Source organism: Mustelus asterias, chromosome 3 (assembly GCF_964213995.1).
Source record: "Mustelus asterias chromosome 3, sMusAst1.hap1.1, whole genome shotgun sequence".
Lineage (NCBI taxonomy): Eukaryota > Metazoa > Chordata > Chondrichthyes > Carcharhiniformes > Triakidae > Mustelus > Mustelus asterias.
In genome coordinates, this window is record NC_135803.1 from 37,527,381 (window position 1) to 37,550,787 (window position 23,407).

The window sequence follows — 23,407 nt, forward strand, 5'->3', positions numbered from 1 at the left end:
CGGGAGAATAGGATTGAGAAATTTATCAACCATGATCGAATGGCGGAACAGGCCAAATGGGTCGAATGGCCTGAATTTGCTCCTATATTATGGAAGTGCATAAGGACATCTTCGGTGTTCTAGTCTCCTCTGTTGTCAGGTGGCAAGGGATGGGATGTATAGGGGGCGTGGTCAAGGTGGGGCGGGGCCAGGTGGCAAGGGGCGGGCCATGGTCAGCACGTGTGGCCAGGACGGGCGGGGCTAAGTGGGAGGGGGCGGTGCCAAGGGGGCGGAACATGGTCAGTGTGGGCAAGGGTGGACGGGGCCAGGTGCGAAGGGGCGGGGCCAGGTCAGGGGGCGGGGTCATGCCGGCGGCACGCTCTCCCCCTGAAGCATCGCCGTCGCCGGCCTGAGGGGATCTAGGAGAGCGGCTCGAGCAGGCCTCTGTTGTCAGCTCAGTGACGCCTCAACTCAGCGCGTCCTGGACCTCCACCTGGCAGGGCGGAGAGCTGCCGTGTCCGGCGGCCTGTTCACGGGAAGCGGTTGCCTCCTCCGGCCGGCTGCAGGCGAGGGCCAGTGCCATGGAGCAGCGCACCAAGCGCCGACTCACCAACATCACCATTGGTCTCCTCTTCCTCTTCAGCGGCATCGAGTACGGTAAGAAACAGATTACCCCCCCCGTACAATGAGGAGCAGACCCCCCCCCCCGGTACAGTGAGGAGCAGACCCCCCCTTCTCCCCCCCCCCCCCCCCCGTACAGTGAGGAGCAGTCCCCCCCCCCCGTACAGTGAGGAGCAGACCCCCCCTTCTCCCCCCCCTGTACAGTGAGGAGCAGAGCCCTCCCCCCCCCCCCTGTACAGTGAGGAGCAGAGACCTCCCCCCCCTGTACAGTGAGGAGCAGAGCCCTCCCCCCCCCTGTACAGTGAGGAGCAGACCCCCCCTTCTCCCCCCCTGTACAGTGAGGAGCAGAGCCCTCCCCCCCCCCCCCCTGTACAGTGAGGAGCAGAGACCTCCCCCCCCCCTGTACAGTGAGGAGCAGAGCCCTCCCCCCCCCCCCTGTACAGTGAGGAGCAGACCCCCCCCTGAGCAGACCCCCCCCTGAGCAGACCCCCTTCTCACTGCATCCTGGTCACACCATGGCGGGGAGTTGGGAACAATTTGTGAGCTGTCACATCTGGTGTTCACAAGCCTGTACCCGGGCTGTTTACTGGTTTTGTAGCTGCAGCCGGGTGAGGGGACCAACTGGTGTTTCATCAGTTAGAGATTTCGGTTGCAATGTCAAGCTCTGGGTTCAACAGTCGCTCTGTGATCATCAAGGACTCATTCACATTTTGCTTTAACCATTTAATGAGCGTTAACTAACCACCACAGCTAGCAGGCACTGTGGGTAAAAGTAAGGTTCGAGACTTCTCCGTTTGGCTGAATAATTTTGTTAACCATTACCTGCTCAAGCTGATGTCACATCTGCTTGGTCACCTGCCAACTTATTTTTAAATGGAGGCATTTGAATAAGTTAAAAGACATAAATACACGGAAGCAAAAATACAAAATCCGATCTGTCTATAATTTGTAACCCTGTCTTATCTTTAATGCAGTCTGATGTTAAACTTTAGGGTCTTCTATTTAGCAGCCAGGTGCTGAACTGTCACTGACATTTGGTGCGTTAATGTCATTCACAGCAAGCGCAGTTTTGCACTTACAGCAAGGAAAAATTAAAACGTGCGGGGAGAGATGGTTGCTGTTGGGAGAAAGTGTGTCACCGGGGAAAAAGCTTTTGCGATCCTCAAAGTGAGCTAGGGAACAGAATTAAATCAGACAGAATCTGAAATATGCAGACAGATTTCGCATCTTCAATAATTGAGAGTCAGGCAGAGGCTATGGGAGGGAGATGAACACACAATCGTTCAAACGCCCTGCAGTACTTCTGAACACAATTGAGAGGGGGTGACTGTGGTCAGGAGCAGTCATTGACCTCTGCAAGCATTGAAAGGGAATCAGTCTGCTGAGTGAAATAGCATGTTGTTGTTTTGTGATGTGAACATTATTGTTTTGGTTGACAAAATTGTGTAGAATTAGGGAAAGTGAGATGATTTAGACATGATCTCCAGATTTAAAATACATTGCTAATTGTAAACACCATAGGGGGCATCTTATTAAATGAAAATAAAGTATTTGTACCTATAAAAGTTGAGGAATGTGTTGCGGTTTGTAGATTTTTTGTATTTATAAGTGCCCCGGATCCATTTGGACTAACAGTTACAAGTGTCCCCTATGTGAGGTAAACTCTTGGTACTGATATGTAGCTTCCTATGAGGTTCTCGTGAACCTCCTCTGGACCCTCTCTGTCAGGAGTCATTGCCACCTCTGTGACTCACTGGTCATATGGAGGAGCAAAGTGACTAGAGATGAAGAAATGTTCCTTACCAGCAAACTAATAAAAATGTAGAAAATTTACAGCACAGACGGCCATTGGCCCATTGCGTCTGTGCTGGTTGAAAAACAGTTTCAGAGCCGAATATCACTTTGGCTATGACATTTCAGTGCACATCCAAGTATTTTTAAATGAGCTAAGGGTTTTTGCCTCTACAATTTTCAGGCAATGAGTTTCAGCCCCCCACCACCTTCTTGAAAACAGTTCTCCTCAACTCCCTTTAATTCTTTCAACAATTATATAAATTTATATCTTCTGGTTAAGGACCTCACTGCTCTTCCTATCCTATCCCTCATAATTTTATACATCTCAATTAAACCTTCCTTCAGTCTGCTCTAATCCAAACAAAATAGCCCAGTTTATCAAATCTTTCTTCACAGCTAAAATCCTCCATTCCTGGCGACACCCTCGTAAATCTCCACTGTACTCCAGTGCAATCACATCCTGTAATGCAGTACTCGTACCTGTGGTCTTAGTGTTTTATGCAGTTCTGTCATAACCTCTCTGCTTTTCACTCTATTCCTAGATGAAAAAAAAGAAAGTATCCTGTATGCTTTCTCAACCACTATATTGACCCTCATGGTTCTATGGGCATGCACTCCAAGGTCCTTGTGTTCCTCTACACTTCACAGTATCCTACCATTTACTGATAATTCCCTTGCCTTTTTTGCCCTCCCAAAATGCATTACCTCACATATCTCAGGATATTGCTACCTTCCTCAATATTCACCAAGCAGCCAATTTTCCGATCATCTCCAAACTTCTTAATCATGTCCCTGACATTCAAGTCTAAATCCTTGGTGTATATCATGAGAAATTAGGGATCCAGTACTGAGCCCTGTAAAATCCAAATGACAATGACCTTGCAGTCACAGGAACATCCATTGACATTACCCATTATTTCCTGCCATGTAAAATTTTGGATCCAACTTGCCACTTTTAATTGGGTCCCATGAGCTTTAACTTTTCTGCCCAGTCTGTCATGGAATCGTGTCAAAAAGCATGTTCACTATTTAAATGTGCCAACCTCAACAACACTCCTGGTTACCTCCTCAAATATTCAGTCAAGTTAATCAGACATGACCTCTCCTTAACAAATCCATTTGACTTTCTTTGATTAATGAGTGGCTTTCTAAATTAAAATTTATACCTGTCCTTGAATTTCTTCCCAATATTTCGTCCACCATCCAGGTTAGACAGACTGACTTGTGATTAATTGGTCTGTCCTATCTTGCTTTATTAAGTAGCAGCAAAACTTAATCTTGAGATTAATTTCAAATGATCATTACCCATTATTATAATTATCCAGCAGTACCGTTTTAAACATATGATTGCATTTGTGATAACCATTTTACTGTTATAGGATTTAAATCAGCTATGCAACGGTGGAGAACATATTTATATTTTGGAAATGAGAGATACAGAGGATGACTTTAGGAAAGGTTTATATGTATTTATTGTTCTTTCAGGAATGGCCCATTTCAAATATGCAAGTAGGTCTACTGTTGAGTCAGAAGATTTGTAATATAACAAGAGGATTGTTTGTATCATGTCAGTAAGAATTGGGGCTGCTGATTTATATTGACTGAAGAAGCCAAATTCTATTTTTATTAAAGGTATTTTGAGATTTTTGCTGGTACTTTGGGAATGTGTTACACAAATGTGACCATTACTACGTGGTAACTGGAAAAAGTGCCTTTTATGACAAATGTTCTCTTTTAGCTGTGGATTTTCTTTACTCCTTTCTATTTTGAAAGCTGAGAGTACACAGCAAGATGATATGCAATGTGCACCAATCAGATTTCTTATATTTAGCAGTACTTGGGAAGGCAAATGGGGTTTGGCTACCTGCGAGAGATAATGTTGGATTTAGATTCATTGGTCATGATTATTGAGGAGCTTGGTTGAGGATATGGACTTTCTTGATATTGTTGCAGGACTGCAGGAGTTTGGCAGCATAGAAAGTCTTTTAATTAGGCAGTGCAACTGAAGAGAGAAGCCTGACACTTTTTTATTAGTGTCACGAGTAGGCTTACATTAACACTGCGATGAAATTACTGTGGAAATCCTCGAGTTGCCACACTCCAGCACCTATTCGGGTACACTGAGGGAGAATTTAGCATGGCCAATGCACCTAACCACATCTTTCAGACTGTGGGAGGAAACCAGAGCGCCTGGAGGAAACCCACACAGACGCGGGAGAACGTGCAGACTCCGCACAGACAGTGACCCAAGCTGGGAATCGAACCCGGGTCCCTGGTACTAACCACTGTGCCATCGTGCTGCCTCGTATAGAACCTGGAGTCAAGGTTGCCACATCCTTGGCAGAATTCCAATATCATAAATTTCAACAAAGCAGAAAATACAGATCTGTTTAAAGGATGTTTTTAAGTCATGATAAGATCTCAGAAAATAACTTGTTCCATTCTATCTTTAAAAATATGGGTGTAAATTTACACGTGTTCAATCTGTGAAATTGCAGGAAATTCAAGGTTGGCTCATTGTGCTCATCAGTGTTTCTCAGGCATGATGGGAGGGCAGCATATGACTGTATTACTCTGGGTGGAATTCCATGTTGTAGCACTGGTTTGTGACTTTCTGTTTGATGACTTGTTGTTCGCTGTTTCTGTGGCATGAAATTTTCAGTTTATGAGCATGCACACACGCTCATGTAATGACAAAATTTTTACCCTCTTTTATACCCATTTTGTGATCCCTGCAACTGCAGCTTGGTTCATTTTAAGTCTTTGTTCACAGGCTGAAGAGTCAATACATATGCATTTCCTGCAATTTCACAGTTTGAACATGGGTGTAAATTTACACCAGATTTTTAAAGATAGAATGGAACAAGTTATTTTCTGAGATCTTATCGTGACTTAAAAACATCCTTTAAACAGATCTGTATTTTCTGCTTTGTTGAAATTGATGATATTGGAATTTTGCCGAGATTGTGTACTTTTAAACATGTTGCATCAATGTATATGAATATTATTCAAACTTGAATAACTTAAATAATTATTGAAGCTGAATGAAGGAATGAGTTTGACACCTTCTTTAGCCCAATATGTTAATGTTCATTTCTGTTCCTTTACACTCATTTTTACCTTCTTGCTATGAAATTGCCAGGAAGTTTAGGTGTAAATGTATTTATTTTTGGATGTAACTTCCCAATTACGTCCTCACAGAAAATTTAACCATATGATAAGAGGAAGTTAAGTTATGCTCATGTAGGATTTTATTTGCAATGTGATGTGAAGAAATGTATGAAGCAAGTTTTGGTTCTGTAATTTCATATCTTCCTAAGATATTTAGCAAGTCCATATGAGACAAGGCTGGTTAGAAGAGGACTGGTTGTTTCTTTCACCCCTGTCATTGCAAGTTTCCAATTTGAACAGATGAACTATGCTGCAGTAGAGATCTGGATCATCGGTGACCTTGCAGTAACTTGCTAAAGTGGCCATTCTTCATGTGAGCCTCAAGTGTTGAGTGTTGGTTGGTCACTTAATTACTGAAAACTGACCTATCCTCTACTCCCATCTACATGTATGTAGTTTTACCCAGATCACTGGGTAATCATCGTGAATGGAACTTACCTTATGTATCATAGTATGAAGCATATTCTGCAACTGAACCATTGATGGAATCTCTGAAAGGTGTAGTTCTAGTCACCTTACTAAGAGAGAAACTAAGGCTGTTGATTAAGGTCAATGAAATCGCATTGACTCACATCTTCAGGTCTGTTTTGTTAGAAATCCTGATGAGCTGACCTCCATGGGATTTGCCTGGGAAGTTTCAACTTTTGATGGGCAAACCCCTGCTCCCCGGGACCCTTGTGAATGTCTCTGACTCTGAGTTAGAGGCTGAGACCTTGTACATTTCTCATGTACTCACCTAAATGTTTACATAGGATTAGTTAGACAGATTAAAACAATCAAACTCCTGGGTTTTTTCAGAACTGACCCCTTTATCTCTCGCATTGACCACACCCAAACCCCCCACTTTCCCAATGACCCCGTGACTCCCTGATGCCTAACCATATTCCCATTCTTGCCTCCTGACTAGCCCCTGACCTGACCGCCTGTCCTGACACTTAACCTCACCCCAATGCCACCCTGCTTCTGCCACCTTGTGTCCCCCTCCCCCCCAACTTACCCACCCTCTCCACCCCATTACCTAACCTATTTATTCATTCAAAAGTACTCACTTTTTCATCCATTCACCCACTCACATTAGACGTTTAGCCTTACCTTATGACAGCTAGTGCCATAAAAACAGAATGTGTCCTGTCTCCTCCAACTCTTGCTGCAATCGAACAGGGCTGTCCAAGGAACACCCCTGTATTTCTGGAAAAGTCAGGTTTAGAAGACCTGGCAAGAAATGCAGAACAGTGTCTGGGCAGAGTGGCAATCCAACTATCATTGTTGCTCCTTGGAAGATCTGGACCATTAATTCACTAAATTTGAAGAGGAACCAACACCACCAGTGTAAGTGATGCTGAAATCCTTTGTCGAATGCCAAGTGAAGAAGCTGCTGAGAGTAAAAGCCCCTTTTAGTCAAAGTGTGACTTGAGAACTGAAATGGCATAGAAGCTGTTTCGAACCTGATCAACATAAAATAGATCTGGGTGTTTTTCCCAACTGGAAATGTCCATCACACTTGGATATTTCAAGTGGTGTTTTATTGTCATTTTGAGCTTAAATTTCAATTCTCACTCAGGAATCCAATGCCCAGATCATTTCTGGGTCCCAACCTGCATCTGAGTCAATCACACATGCAGTTGTAAAATATAAATGACCTATTTGGGCTGAAGGTCAGTTTAAGGCCCAATTAGTGGCAGCAAGCATCACCAGGAGGTGAGAGCTGCCTGTAGAGGATGAGGGTCAAAGGCAGATGTCGGTCATGATGGGGCCTGCTGCTGCTGCCTTGTTAAAGAGAGGAGGCCACGTATTGGAGGGCTAGTGGCTACACAACACACAAAAATGGTGAAACGGTGATCTGAATGATACTCCAAATCTGGAGTATAACCCGGGGGGGGGGGGGGGGGGGCGGGGGGTGAACTTGACAGCTATGGACTAACACGCATCAGACTGTTTGGGTTCAGTAATTTAAAAATTGAAAGTCGTCTTCCCCAGCCATTAACAGGGTCCTCAAGGAGTTTTACAGGATCTTAAATAGGAGTCGAGCAGATAACCGGCCCTTCCACCGTCCTCATTTTGAAACTTTCATCACATCCTGAAGACACTGGGACATTGACTACCAATAAGGAATGCTATTTTCAGAGAAAGCCCATTCTCCTTCCAGACCCTTTGGGCAATTGAAAATCCTGGTGTTTATTTTTAAATTTTATTGATGTGTATGAAAGATAAATGATATTGTTAAGGCTAAAGTAGAATAAATAGCAGTAAAACTGCTATAGAAGTTTAAGTTTAAAAAAAAATATTTTGGGTACAGAATCAAACAAATGAACAATTCCACATTACAGCATTCTTGTACCTTCCTCTCTGGTTAGAAGCAAGCACAATAAACTGCTTTGAAAATAAGGACAGGCCAGTAGAATAAAAACAGAGGATGTTGGATTTGTTTTGCAAATGTCAATGTCAGTGCTTGACCTGACTCCAGAGTGGAGTGAGGTTCTTTGAAGAGGGGAATCTTGCCCTGTCTTATTCTGTTCAGGTCCTGACTCCAGATTTGTACATCCTTTAATTCTGATTGTTTAGCTCATTAAATCATGTTGTTCACTCAAGATCTGAACGTTCACAATATTAAATAAACATTCCTCCAGTATTTAATTCTGAGCAAATACTTTTCTTACAAAAACATTCAGTGCACTGAATGCAAATGCACCATTGGCTGTAGTTTTGTGTCACAAGATCATGATGTCCCAGCGTTGAGTAAAGTTACATGGAAAATTAGGAGTTGCGTTACAGCAGAAATTATTCTATTCCCAATGTGTTTTAATGGTTTTTGTTTTCTCTCCAGTGTTATTAATTTGAATTTGTGTTTAATTTAGAAATGCATAATTGTTTTTCTGATTACGGCAGTGGCTAATTATGAAATGCATGCTGGGGATCACCATGCTGTTATATTCAAATATTGAAACTTCTCGAAGAAGCTTTGACTGTCTTGTTGAAAGCTTTAAGTGTGAAGCCAGTGTTAACTGACAGCAACTTTGAAGTTGTTTCAGACAGTTTCCTGTTAAATGTGGTACACAGCGAATATCGTTGTAAGAAGTGCTTTCACGTAACTGAGACTGGAGCTAATCTAAAAGCATCACATAGTGTAATGAGCAATTTTGAATTCTGGCACCTTTAGCTGTACCACCCTTCAGATTTTGTTTCAACTCATTAGACACGATTGTTTTGTACTGCACACGGCACCTTGGAGCTTCGGAGAAAGATGGAAGAAAAGTGCTGTGTGCTGGAATAGTTTATGGTGCCCAAAATTGCTGTTGTCTAGTATAAACTTTAACAATAGTGTTAACAATGTGACGACAAAACTGGAATAGTAGCTACTGTACTTGTTAGCCATGCAGTTCACTTGGAATCCATATCAAAGTGTGTGTAATTTGGGTCCTGAGCAGTGTTTGGAATATGAGCATTGAAGCTGGAAGTCACTTATTAGTGATAATAGAAACATTCAATTAAAGTTAAAGTTTATTTATTTATTAGTCACAAGTGAGGCTTACATTAACACTACAATGAAGTTACTGTGAAATTCCCTAGTCCCCACACTCCGGCGCCTGTTCGGCTCAATGCACCTAACCAGCACATCTTTCAGACTGTGGGAGAAAACCGGAGCACCCAGAGGAAATCCAGGCAGACATGGGGAGAATGTGCAAACTCCACACAGACAGTGATTCAAGCCGGCAGTCGAACCCGGGTCCCTGGCACTGTGAGGCAGCAGTGCTAACCACTGTGCTACCGTGCCGCCCTATGCTAAGCCATTCAATTAAACGTTTGCTGTAGATCTGGTAACATAGGAAAGCACTTGATTTGGTTAGTAAAGCTGGAGGAGCAAATTAGAAAATGAAATTGTAAGTTTATTTATGAGGGTCACAAGTAGACTTACATTAACACTGCAATGAAGTTATTGTGCAAAAGGCCCTAGTCGCCACACTCCAGCACCTGTTCGGGTACACTAAGGGAGAATTTATCATGGCCAATGCACCCAACAAGCATTTCAGACTGTGGGAAGAAACCGGAGCACCCAGAGGAAGCCCATGCAGACAGGGGGAGAACGTGCAGACTCGGCACCAACGAACAAGCCAGGAATTGAACCTGGCTCCCTGGCATTGTGATGCAGCAGTGCTAACCACAGTAAGTGGGAGGATAGTGTACATACTGTGATTTTTGTTTTGGAACTGAGATACTCAAATTGGATTTCCGGAGATATACTTGTAACTTCCACAATATGCTGTATTCCTCATTCCCTTTTTGTTTTCCGGATTAGTTGCTGGTGGGATAGAAGGAAATATTAATCTCTCAATTGGTTTATTAATTCCTTCAATTCCATCACTATTAATCTTTCGCTTGGTGCCAATTTAAGAGGTAATAAACTGCATCATTTGTTCAGATATTCTGCATTTTCTGCTGAATAAAAGATGCAAAATTTCCTCATAAATTAGTTTTATTTAACAAAATCTGATGTAAATAGCAGTAGATAACTTGATTTAGAACCAACTAAATTGCTAAATGACTGATGGTGCTTGAGTGGCATTATTTTGCTATAAAACTTGAAGATTAATGGTGTCTCTACCTTGAAGAAATACTTGAGTTTTTTTTTTACTACCTTGTTCTAAGAAATCTTAAACGTTAATTAAGGAATAAAATATGTTTTAGTAACCAGGCATGTTCTGATGTTCCTTGACTGATATTTTTATATGAATTCTTATTGAGCTTGTGTAGTAAGCATGGATTGTAACCAGTAATGGCAGTGTTTTCTTTTCAAAAATAAAATTGATTTATGTTGTCATTTTGTGAGCAAAACCTAATGTTAGAATCTTATTGGTCTACACTACAATAGAATAATTGACTATGTATTGTAAGCATATGACAACATATCGTTTTTTTGTGATGTTGAACTTAAAAAAAGTATTTTACATTGTTTTAAAATATCATTGTGTAAGTAATTTTCTGTTGCATTCATCCTTATCGGGTATCGGCATGGTGACATAGTGGTTAGCACTGCTGTCTCACAGCGCCAGGGACCCGTGTTCGATTCCTGCCTTGGGTGATAGTGTGGAGTTTGCCCATTCTCCCGTGTCTGTGTGGTTTTCATCTGGGTAGTCTGGTAGATTGGTCTTACTAATTGCCCCTTAGTGACCAAAGATGTGTAAGTTAGGGGAGGTGGGTCTAGGTGAGATGCTCTTTCAGAGAATTGGTGCAGACTTGATGGGCCAAATGGCCTCCTTCCGCACTGTGGGGATTCTATAATTCTATAACTATATTGCTGATGTGTAATGTTTTTAAAATATGATTTGAATGTGAATTGGCATGGTAATATCCTGTACAAAATGGAGCCAGAACCAATACAGTACAATACAAGGCTAAGCAAATCCAATATTCTACAGTCACTTTGTGTTTTGTATGGGTGTTATAGCAGCAGGCTGCTCTGTTAATATTCATTAAAACGGATAGGAAAACTATTGAACCTTAGGAGGAAGAATGACTACCATGTGACATTGAGCTGAAAGTGCGCTTTAGCAGAGAGTACATATTATAAATGCTGCAATTCTTCAAGAGTAACAGTTACATTTTCCAGATAATGCCATTTGTATATTTGAAATCCATCCTAATGAGCTTGTATATTCTCCCTCACTGATATGTATAAAAATAATGTAACAAACAGCATTTTTAACCAGCAAAATAGTTGTAGTTATTTTAAAGCTTCTGAAGGTGAAGAACTGATTCTGAGAGTATTGCAATAATTATTACTACTTTGACAGAACAAACTAACACTTTTTTTGTACCTGTTGTTGAATGGTTTACTTCAGTTAGGGTAAATATTAATATCTGATCTCAAAATCGATTAGTTTTTAAATACATTTTTGGGGTTTAAAAGATGGAATTTAATTGTCTAATTTTTCATAGCCCAATGTTTCTAACAAAGAAAATTACAGCACAGGAACAGGCCCTTCGGCCCTCCAAGCCTGCACCTGCCTGAATTAACTAAAACCCCCTACGCTTCCGGGGACCATATCCCTCTATTCCCATCTCAGTCATGTACTTGTCAAGACGCCCCTTAAAAGTCACTACTGTATCCGCTTCCATTACCTCCCCCGGCAATGAGTTCCAGGCACCCACCACTCTCTGTAAAAAATCTGCCTCGTACATCTCTTTTAAAACTTGCCCTCGCACCTTCAACCTATGCCCCCTAGTAATTGACTCTTCCACCCTGGGGAAAAGCTTCTGACTATCCACTCTGTCCATGCCTCTCATAATCTTGTAGACTTCTATCAGGTCTCCCCTCAACCTCCATCGCACCAGTGAGAACAAACCAAGTTTCTCCAACCTCTCCTCATAGCTAATGCCCTCCATACCAGGCAACATCCTGGTAAATCTTTTCTGTACCCTCTCCAAAGCCTCCACATCCTTCTGGTAATGTGGCGACCAGAATTGAACACTATATTCCAAGTGCAGCCTCACTAAGGTTCTATAAAGCGTCAACATGACTTGCCAATTTTTAAACTCAATACCCCAGCCGATGAAGACAAGCATGCCATATGCCTTCTTGACTACCTTCTCCACCTGCATTGCCACTTCCAGTGACCTGTGTACCTGTACACCCAGATCCCTTTGCCTATCAATACTCTTAAGGGTTCTGCCTTTACTGTATATTTCCTATCTGTATTAGACCTTCCAAAATGCATTACCTCACATTTGTCCGGATTAAACTCCATCTGCCATATCTCCGCCCAAGTCTCCAACTGATCTATATCCTGCTGTATCCTCTGATGGTCCTCATCGCTATCTGCAAATCGGCCAACCTTTGTTTCGTCCGCAAACTTACTAATCAATCCAGTTACATTTTCCTCCAAATCATTTAAACAGCAAAGGCCCCAGCACTGATCCCTGAGGAACGCCACTTGTCATATATGGCCCTCCATTCAGAAATGCACCCTTCCACTGCTACCCTCTGTCTTCTTTGACTGAGTAAGAAGTCTCACAACACCAGGTTAAAGTCCAACAGGTTTATTTGGTAGCAAATACCATAAGCTTTCGGAGAAATGCTCCTTCGTCAGATGGAGTGGTCTCTGTTCTCAAACAGGGCACAGACACAGAAATCAAATTACAGAATACTGATTAGAATGCAAATCTCTACAGCCAGCCAGGTCTTAAATGCACAGACAATGTGGGTGGAGGGAGCATTCAACACAGGTTAAAGAGATGTGTATTGTCTCCAGACAGTACAGCTTGTGAAATTGTGCAAGTCCAGGAGTCAAGCTGTGGGGGTTACTGATAATGTGACATAAATCCAACATCCCGGTTTAGACCGTCCTCATGTGTGCGGAACTTGGCTATCAGTTTCTGCTCAGTGACTCTGCGCTGTCGTGTGTCGTGAAGGCCGCCTTGGAGAACGCTTACCTGAAGATCCAAGGCTGAATGCCCGTGACTGCTGAAGTGCTCCCCCACAGGAAGAGAACAGTCTTGCCTGGTCAAGTCCTCAAGAACAGTCAAGCCTTGCAAAGTCTTGTCTTCTTTGACTGAGCCAGTTTTGTATCCACCTTGCCAGCTCACCTCTGATCCCATGCGACTTCACCTTCTGCACCAGTCTGCCATGAGGGACCTTCATACCCTTTCTATCCTTCATACAATATCTGGTCCATGATTATTGGAGAAATGTGACCAGATAATTAACTTAAGTTCACTGCCGTGCGACAGAGTTTTAACATAGGTTGTTGTGCAACAGGCACACAGGAATCATTGCACTTGGATGGAACTGGAATGAAGGTAGTGATTTGGAACTTAAATGTATTCTGTGTCATAAAATCCTGCAGTGCAGGAGGAGGCCATTTGGCCCATCGAGTCTGTACCGACCACAATCCCACCCAGGCCCTATCCCCATATATTTACCCTAGCTGGTCCCCCTGGCACTAAGGGGCAATTTAGCATGGCCAATCCATCTAATCCACACATCTTTGAACTGTGGGAGGAAACCGGGGCACTCGAAGGAAACCCACGCAGACACGGGGAGAATGTGCAAACTCCACACAGACAGTGACTCAAGCCAGGAATTGAACCTGGGCTGTGAGGTAGCAGTGCTAACCACTGTGCCACCGTGTCTGCACTGACAGTGATACAAATTCTTTATTTTTTGCAGAAATACCACAATAAAGCTTCATTATCCACATCTGGACACTTTAATCAGTGTATTGAGGCATTTACACAAATTCATTCTTAAAGCCATTTTGTATAGCTATCAATTTACAAATTGTTTTGGTATAGAATACACAATGCACTATTCTGTATCTGAAACTTATTTTACAAGTTTATTGAAATATTTATACAGTGTGATAGTTTAATTCGTTTTATTTAATGAGCAAATATGTGAAAATGCTGTTGTGTTCTTATTGCTGTTATGAACAAAACATTAGGGTTACCTGCCTCTGATTATTTTTGTCTCAAGTATTTTTCCTTTGTAGACAAGTAAGAGCTCATACATGCGTCCTGCTTGTCCTAGCTCCTGTCCACTCTTTATCCCTCTTTTTTCTCAAATTTATTTCCTGTTTCTCACTTTTGCTTTCTCACGTACTTGCTGTTTCTTTCCCCTGCTTACTATTCTCGCTCTTTCCTATCAACATAGAACACAGAACAGTACAGCACAGAACAGGCCCTTCGGCCCACGATGTTGTGCCGAGCTTTATCTGAAACCAAGATCAAGCTATCCCACTCCCTATCATGCTGGTGTGCTCCATGTGCCTATCCAATAACCGCTTAAATGTTCCTAAAGTGTCTGACTCCACTATCACTGCAGGCAGTCCATTCCACACCCCAACCACTCTCTGCGTAAAGAACCTACCTCTGATATCCTTCCTATATCTCCCACCATGAACCCTATAGTTATGCCCCCTTGTAATAGCTCCAACCACCCGAGGAAATAGTCTTTGAACGTTCACTCTATCTATCCCCTTCATCATTTTATAGACCTCTATTAAGTCTCCCCTCAACCTCCTCCGCTCCAGAGAGAACAGCCCTAGCTCCCCCAACCTTTCCTCAAAGACCTACCCTCCAAACCAGGCAGCATCCTAGACTTTCCATTTTGCTGCTGCTCTCGCCTGTCTGCTCCTTCTCACTTATCTTTCTCTCTCAGCCAATCCATTCTTTTTTACTGTGCTTTTTCTCTCTTTTGCTCACCCACTATTAATTATACATTAATAAGTGGTGGTGATCATTAACTGGGAATTTACTTGTGGTCTGATAAATAGACACAGACTGAAACTGTGATAACAAGTACATTCGAGTTAGGAGGTGTGAACTTGAAATGTGTGACTCTGCAAATAAATATGAAAATGTGTGAAGATTAGTTCTGATTCTATCTTTCACCAATTGGCTTTCTGGCATATAATGTGGTAGCAGAGGATGGTGGCTTAAAGATGAAGGTTGGAAACTACGAAAATACATATTCAGATGGAAAACTGCAATTTTCCGGGCCCGCTAGCTGCAATCGTGAATTACAGTGGGCGGGAGAATAACGGCGGGCGCCAAAGCCAGCGCTATGCTCCTGGCCTCGCCTGCTGTCCGTGATTGGGTTCACAGCCAGAGCAAGCGGAACCCAATAAACATTCAGATGGCCTCTTTACCAATTAGCAGGTTTGGGGGCCGATTCAACGGCCTTCTGTTATGCAGCTGCCTCGCCAGCTGGATCAGCACTGAGCAGATTTCACTACAGGTCTTCACAATCGTGGACCTGGCGTGTTTACCCCAAGGATCCGGGGGGGCACCACCAACCCCTCAGCAAAGAGGGGTGTTCTTCACCCCTCTTCCTCCCCCACACCACACAGATGGAGGGTGACCTCTTCCGCCCACTGAGGTCCCCTTCACCCTCAGACCCCCCACTCAGGCTCCCTTCCCCACTCAGACACAAACAGTTCTCACTTCCTCTTTTACAAAGCAGAAACCACAGACTTAGCTTGCGGTGAGCATCAGTGAAACCACTTCAGATGCATTCACATCTCAGACTGTCACTGAAGGCTTTTTGAAATTGATAAAATCCTTTTTCTTGACTGTGGCCTGAAAGTGGGTGGGTGGGGGGTCTGAGGGGGAAGGTAAATCTGAGTGGGGGTCTGAGAGAAGAGTTGAGTCTGAGGGGGTGGTTTAGGTTGAGTTACCTTCATGTCTGCGTGGTTTGTAGGGGGAAGGGGGTTTATTTGTGGGTGGGGGTGTGGTGGTGCTCCCCTGGTAAGTGGGGGGGCAGGGGGGCACCATTTCATTTTTTTCGGGGGGAAGGTGGGCCAGTAGGCAATCGCGGAAATCAGGGCACCATTTAAAATTGGCAACCCGGTCTCGGAACTGCGGGGCTGGCCGGTAGGTTATCTGCAGTGCATAAATTGGCATCCATCAGGTGGGAAGAATCCCAGTTGATAGACGCTGCTATCGCCAGTGGGAATCCCTCCAGGTTTCCCCCTGGTTTGGGGCACTATTTCCCAATTTGAGAGAATCATTGCCTCTGTCTTGAGTGAGATACCTATGCTCTTGAGGAAAGTTAGCCTGAAACAGGTGCAACTGGAACTTGACGTGTAACAAGAGATGTTATTTTAAAATATTTTTGGGGACTATTGTGGTTATTCCGTGAAGAATTGTGGGCCTGTACACAAAATAATTTATCTGCTTGGATTTCAGACATAAAAAGGAGTGTAGGTGCTTAAGGCATGCATTTGAAGCTAGTATGGTATGGCCAAATGAATTTTCCGTAAGTAATCCAACAGTGGGGAGAGATTTGCATCAGGAGAAAAGTAAGGGTTTGGATTTGCAGCTGTTACATTTCAAAGGGGAGTAAAATGTTTTACAACTCGGAAAAGTTCATAAAAAATAAGGAAAGGTTATTCAATTTTATTTGACCCAAAAGTAGGGGCAAGAGGGAGAACATGAAAGATTTTTATCTTTTGGGAAAGTTTAATTTCAAAGAGGAGCTAAGGACAATGAAATCAAAGATGAAGGAGAAAAAATATAATTAAGGCGAACTGTTCAACTGTGTTAGGGGTGAATATGTGAGCTCTCCTGGGTATAGCTTTGTGTAGGGAATAGAGCTGTAAAAAGACAAAGTTTGATGCAGCCAAGCCAGGAAAGTGTCTGTTTTTTAGAAAGCAATGTTTTGTGTTGAGGTTTCTTGAATTCCACAGCAGAGTGGAAGGAATATGAGAGGTCCTGTCATATCCCTTTGCCATGATGTGGAGATGCCGGCGTTGGACTGGGGTAAGCACAGTAAGAAGTCTCTCAACGCCAGGTTAAAATCCCAACAGGTTTATTTGGCAGCACAAGCTTTCGGAGCACTGCCCCTTCATCAGGTGAGTGGGAGTTGTGTTCACAAACAGGGCATATATAGACACAAACTCAATTTACAAGATAATGGTTGGAATGCGAGTTTTTACAGGTAATCAAGTCTTAAAGGTACAGACAATGTGAGTGGAGAGAGGGCCAATCATGTCACACTATGTCACCCCCTCGACTTGCCTGGGCTTGCAAAATCTCACTAACTGTCCTGGCTGGAGACAATACACATCTCTTTAACTTGTGCTTGGCTCTCTCTCCACTCACATTGTTTGTACCTTTAAGACTTGATTACCCGTAAAGACTCGCATTCCAACCATTATCTTGTAAATTGAGTTTGTGTCTGTATATGACCTGTTTGTGAACACAACTCCCACTCACCTGATGAAGGGGCAGTGCTCCGAAAGTTTGTGCTGCCAAATAAACCTGTTGGACTTTAACCTGGTGTTGTGAGACTTCTTACTGCATATACCTTTGCTACTGCAACAGCGGGTTTGCCTTGTGGTAACATTACTGGAATGTTGATGTTAAATATAAGGGAATGTTGCCAAGAGGGTGTTTGCCTGTGTGTCTAACCAAATCAGGCTCTTTTGAGGGATGTACCATGAAGCAAATTTTAATCATGCAAATGTAGTCTTGTGTGCTGAAGTTTTAGTTTATTTTGTTAATAAGTATTTTAATCTAATGATTATAATCCCGAAATTGTGGTTTCTGAATTCACTAGATTATTTTTCTCATTGTCAGAATACAAAAAAAGGGTTGTGATACATGGGCCGAGTTTCCTTTGGGATTTGCTTTGCCCAGCAGTTAACATCTGCTGGATCATAACACATGGCGTATGATGAGGCAGTTATTTTTAGAAAATCTGCAGTTTACTCAGTCAGGACGTTATTTTAGCCCGTTAATCTGATGTCTAACACTGACGTGAAACAGTAAGAACAGAAGAACCTTTGGACATAGGAGCAGGCCATTTGCCATTTAATAGATCATGGCTGATCTGATTGTGGCCTGAACTCCACTCTCCTGCCTGCCCTTGATGTCTTTGTAGGCAAATATCAGGTGATAGGAAAAGAAGCAAATACAGAAAATGCTGGAAAAGCTCAGCAGGACTTACAGCACCTGTGGAGAGAGAACAGAGCTAGCGTCCCGAGTCTGGATAACCTTTCACCAAAGTTGAAGACAATTGAAAATAGAGTGGTATTTATGAAATATTAGATATTGATACAAACAACTGGGAAACTGTCGTCAACGGCCATGACCCTGGAATGGGTTTTGGAAAAGGTGAGCAGAAATGGAAAGCTCAGCTGGCCAAAAAGAGAACCCAGAGAAACCCGGAGGCGAGCAAATCCTGCACCTACTCAGCCCATTGTCTTCATTTGCAGCAAATACAGCAAGGACTACCATGCCAAGTGAGGCCCTTGAGCCAACCAGGCGATGTTTACCTCCAAGGCGCACATGATCTTTTGAAGACTGCTGAAGACGTGGGGCTGTGAAATCTGTAGAATTTATTTACAGAGGTGTGCCGTCACGTCCTATTGTAAGCCTTGTTCTCTCGGCGTGTTTGGGGGCTGCAGCGTGGATGAACAAACTGATCTTGGTGCCATGGTGCAGGAAGCCATTCAGGTTGTGGAAGCAAAAAGGAATGTGATGGTAGTGGGGGCGATATAGTGAGCGGGATTGACACTGTTCTCTGCAGCAAAGAGTGTGAGTTCAGGTGGCTGTGTTTCCTGCCTGTTGCCAGGATTCAGGGCATATGCTCAGGGTTGCAGAGGAGCTTGCAGTGGGAGGGGGTGATCCAGTTGTCGTGGTTCATGTAGGTACCAATGACTTGGGCAGAGCGAGGAAAGAGATTCTCCACAGAGAGTAGGAGGAGCTGGGCACCAAGTTGAAGAGCAGGACCTCAGAGGTTATAATCTCTGAATCATGACCTGAATCACGTGCAAATTAGTATAGGTTACATAAAATTTGAAAGGTGAATATGTGGCTCAAAGACTGGAGAGGGAGAAGTGAGTTCTGGTTTGTGGGTCACTGGCACCAGTACTGGAGAAAGTGGAGGCAGGTCTCAATGGGATGGTCTACACCAGAACCATGCTGGGACCAGTGTTCTGGTGAACCACATAACCAGGGAAATAGAGAGGGTTTCAAACTAAATAGTGGGGGCAAGGGATCAGATGTAGAAAGATGTGGTATATCCAAGAGTAGAGATCAGAGGAGAGGAAAATAGTAATGGGGAAAAGAGGATTGGAGAATGGCAGGAAGGGAGAGAGAGAAAAAAACTAAGAATGCACAAAGAATCAAGACTAGATGTTACAAATAACGCAAAAAGACTAAACTAAAGGCTCTGTTCGAATGTGCATAGCATTCATAACAAAGTGCACAAATTGAGAGCACACATTGAAATAAATACAGTCAGGAAGAAGTTGTCCTAGAAATTCCCAACATTGACTCTGGACCCCATGAAGTCTCATGGCACCAGGTCAAACATGGGTAAGGAAGCCTCCTGCTGATTACCACGTACTGACCCCCCTCAGCTGATGAATCCGTACTCTTCCATGTTGAACACTACTTGGAGGAAGTACTGAGAATGGCAAGGACGCAGAATGTACTCTGGGTGGGGGACTTCAATGTCCAGATAGAGCTGGCCTCGTGCTAAAGGACATAGCTGCGAGAACCAACAAGAGGGAAAAAAATTCTTGATCTTATCCTCACGAACCTGCCTGCCGCAGATTCACCTCTCCATGACCGTATCAGTCCGAGTGACCACTGCACAGTCCTTGTGGAAACACAGCTCTCTCTTCAGGTTGAGGATACCCTTCATCCTGCTGTGTGACGCTACACTGTGCTAAATGAGATAGACTTTGAACAGATCTAACAACTCAAGATTGGGCATTCATGAGGCTCTGTGGGCCATCAGCAGCAGAATAATTGTACTCAACCGCAATCTGCAACTTCATGGCCCGGCATATCCCCCAATCTACCATTACCACCAAGCCAGGGGATCAACTCTAGAACCATAGAAAATTGCAGCTCAGAAACAGGCCTTTTGGCCCTTGTCTGTGCCGAACCATTTTTTGCCTAGTCCCACTGACCTGCACTTGGACCATATCCCTCCACACCCCTCTCATCCATGAACGCATCCAAGTTTTTCCTAAATGTTAAAACTTTATCCGGCAGCTCATTCCACACTCCCACCACTCTCTGCGTGAAGAAGCCCCCCTTAATATTCCCTTTAAACTTTTCTCCTTTCACCCTTAACCCATGCCCTCTGGTTTTTTTCTCCCCTAGCCTCAGCGGAAAAAGCCTGCTTGCATTCACTCTATCTATACCCATCAAAATCTTATACACCTCTATCAAATCTCCCCTCAATCTTCTACGCTCCAGGGAATAAAGTCCCAACCTATTCAATCTCTCTCTGTAACTCAGCTTCTCAAGTCCCGGCGACATCCTTGTGAACCTTCTCTGCACTCTTTCAACCTTATTTACATCCTTCCTGTAACTAGGTGACCAAAACTGTACACAATACTCCAAATTCGGCCTCACCAATGCCTTATATAACCTTACCATAACACTCCAACTTTTATACTCGATACTCCAATTTATAAAGGCCAATGTACCAAAGGCACTCTTCACGACCCTATCCACCTGTGACGTCACTTTTAGGGAATTCTGTACCTGTATTCCCAGATCCCTCTGTTCAACTGCACTCTTCAGAGTCCTACCATTTACCCTGTACGTTCTACTTTGGTTTGTCCTTCCAAAGTGCAATATCTCACACTTGTCTGCGTTAAATTCCATTTGCCATTTTTCAGCCCATTTTTCTAGTTGGTCCAAATCCCTCTGCAAGCTTTGAAAACCTTCCTCACTGTCCACTACACCTCCAATCTTTGTATCATCAGCAAACTTGCTGATCCAATTTACCACATTATCATCCAGATCATTGATATAGATGACAAACAACAATGGACCCAACACCGACCCCTGCGGCACACCACTAGTCACAGGCCTCCACTCAGAGAAGCAATCCTCCACAACCACTCTCTGACTTCTTCCATTGAGCCAGTGTCTAATTCAATTTACTATCTCCCCATGTATACCTAGCGACTGAACCTTCCTAACTAACCTCCCATGAGGGACCTTGTCAAAGGCCTTGCTGAAATCCAGGTAGACAACATCCACCGCCTTCCCTTCATCCACTTTCCTGGTAACCTCCTCGAAAAACTCTAATAGATTGGTCAAACATGACCTCCCACGCACAAAGCCATGTTGACTCTCCCTAATAAGTCCCTGTCTATCCAAATATTTGTAGATCCTATCCCTTCTCACACCTTCCAATAACTTGCCCACCACCGACGTCAAACGTACTGGCCTATAATTTCCCGGATTTCTTTTGGAACCTTTTTTAAACAACGGAACAACATGAGCCACCCTCCAATCATCCGGCACCTCCCCCGTGAATACTGACATTTTAAATATGTCTGCCAGGGCCCCTGCAAGTTCAACACTAGCTTCCCTCAAGGTCCGTGGGAATACCCTGTCCAGTCCTGGGGATTTATCCACTCCGATTTGCCTCAAGACAGCGAGCACCTCCTCCCCTTTAATCTGTAAAGGTTCCATGACCTCCCTACCTGTTTGCCCTATTTCCGTAGACTCCATGCCCGTTTCCTCAGTAAATATGGATGCAAAAAAACCATTTAGTATCTCCCCCATTTCTTTTGGTTCCATACACAGTCTACCACTCTGGTCTTCAAGAGGACCAATTTTATCCCTCACTATCCTTTTGCTCCTAACATACCTATAGAAGCTCTTTGGATTTTCCTTCACTCTGTCTGCCAAAGCAACCTCATGTCTTCTTTTAGCCCTCCTGATTTCCCTCTTAAGTAGCTTCTTGCACTTTTTATACTCCTCGATTACAAGCAGAAATGTAGAAAAAGTTCAGGGCTGTGGAAGAGGGGTGTCACATGATGTAATATTTGTACACAATATGGTGATTTTTGATTTAATATATTTTGAAATGTTATTTGTATATGCTTAATAAGGAGAGTGAAGGATCCTGTTAATGTTATGCAGGTGGGGTAACTGGGAATTCACTGGTACCACTTTAAATAGACTGAGAATGTGCTTTTGGGTTCGGAAGTGTATGCTTGTAATGTGTAACCATGTAAATAAATGCTTATAAAAACTCCAGTTCGATCTTCCACAACTTTTTTTTTCCTGAAATGTAACACCTCCCTCTGTTCTCACCTGGGCAACATTCACCCAAATGGTAAAATTTAACATGGGCAACATCACTGGAGGTGCGTTGGTATTTCTAAATTTAAATGCGTGTACTGAAAATGAACCAGGTTCAATTGAAGAAATCAAAAGGAAATCAGAGTGAAATTGAAGAATGTGCAGGATTAGGGGGAGAAGGTGGGAGAATGGCACAAAGGGAATAGAGCATTCATAAAGGCAGTACAAGCATGATCGGCTGAAAGGCCACCTCCTGCACTGTATTTTGTAATATAGTTGTAACCAGGCATAATTTGAGGTGCGTTCTAAATGCTTGTTTTTATTTGTTGTTTCAGCTGTAATACTTCCAACAATCTGGGCATATCTTCAGACGCTTGATGCAGAACCTTATTTTCTGGGTCTGGGGCTCTCTGCGTTCAGTTTTAGTGGGCTGATTGCAAGCCCCATCTTTGGACATGTTTCAGATAAAACACAAAGGACAAAGGCCATCATATTATTTGCTAATTTATTTGAGATTGCAGGTAAGTTAACTCTTCCCATCCTTTTTATCCATTGACAGATGTATTAATAATTACAGTGGCTGTTCGGAAGCAGAGAACAATTCTGGGTAGGATAATGGAGGGGGAGACTAAAGTGCATTGATTGAATAAAGGTAGCAGAGACTTGTGCAGTATTTCACCAGATATTTTAAATGTTTTGCTTCTTTGGTATCCTGGTACCAAAGAAAAGCCAGGCAGCATGCCTTAATGACTATCGTACAGTGGCACTGACATCCATCATTATAAAGTGCTTTGAAAGGTTAGTCACAGCACGAATCAATTCCGACCTCCCAGCTTGCCTGGATCCACTACAGTTTGCCTATCACCGCAACAAGTCCATAGCAGACACCATCTCCCAAGCCCTACACTCAAGCCTGGAACACCTAGATAACATAGACACTTATGCCAGACTCCTATTTATTACAACTTAGCCTTCAAAACCATTATCCCTACGAAACTCATCTCCAAACTCTGTGGCCTGGGCTCGGCTCCTCCCTTTCCCTAGACTTCCTAACGCACAGACCGCAATCAGTAAGGATAGGCAAAACACCTCCTCCACGATCATCCTCAACACTGATGCCCCACAAGGCTGTGTCCTCAGCCCCTTACTACATTCCTTATGCACCTATGACTGTGTTGCCAAATTCCCCACCAACTCGATTTTCAAGTTTGCTGATGACACCACCATAGTGGGTCGGATCTCAAACAATGACGAGGCGGTGTACAGGAAAGAGAGAATCTGG

At 43.4% G+C, this 23,407-nt stretch overlaps 1 protein-coding gene across 1 annotated transcript in view; it reads left to right on the top strand.

Annotated features, from left to right (window-relative positions):
• Window positions 1–246: 246 nt before the first annotated feature.
• The window catches only part of mfsd8l1 (major facilitator superfamily domain containing 8-like 1), a 60,741-nt gene continuing 37,580 nt past the window's right edge, over window positions 247–23,407 (top strand). The window contains exons 1-2 of the mRNA XM_078202188.1: window positions 247–636; window positions 22,461–22,646. Coding sequence (XP_078058314.1) covers window positions 561–636; window positions 22,461–22,646 — 262 coding nt within the window. The 5' untranslated portion in view covers window positions 247–560. The remainder of the gene's footprint in view (window positions 637–22,460; window positions 22,647–23,407) is intronic.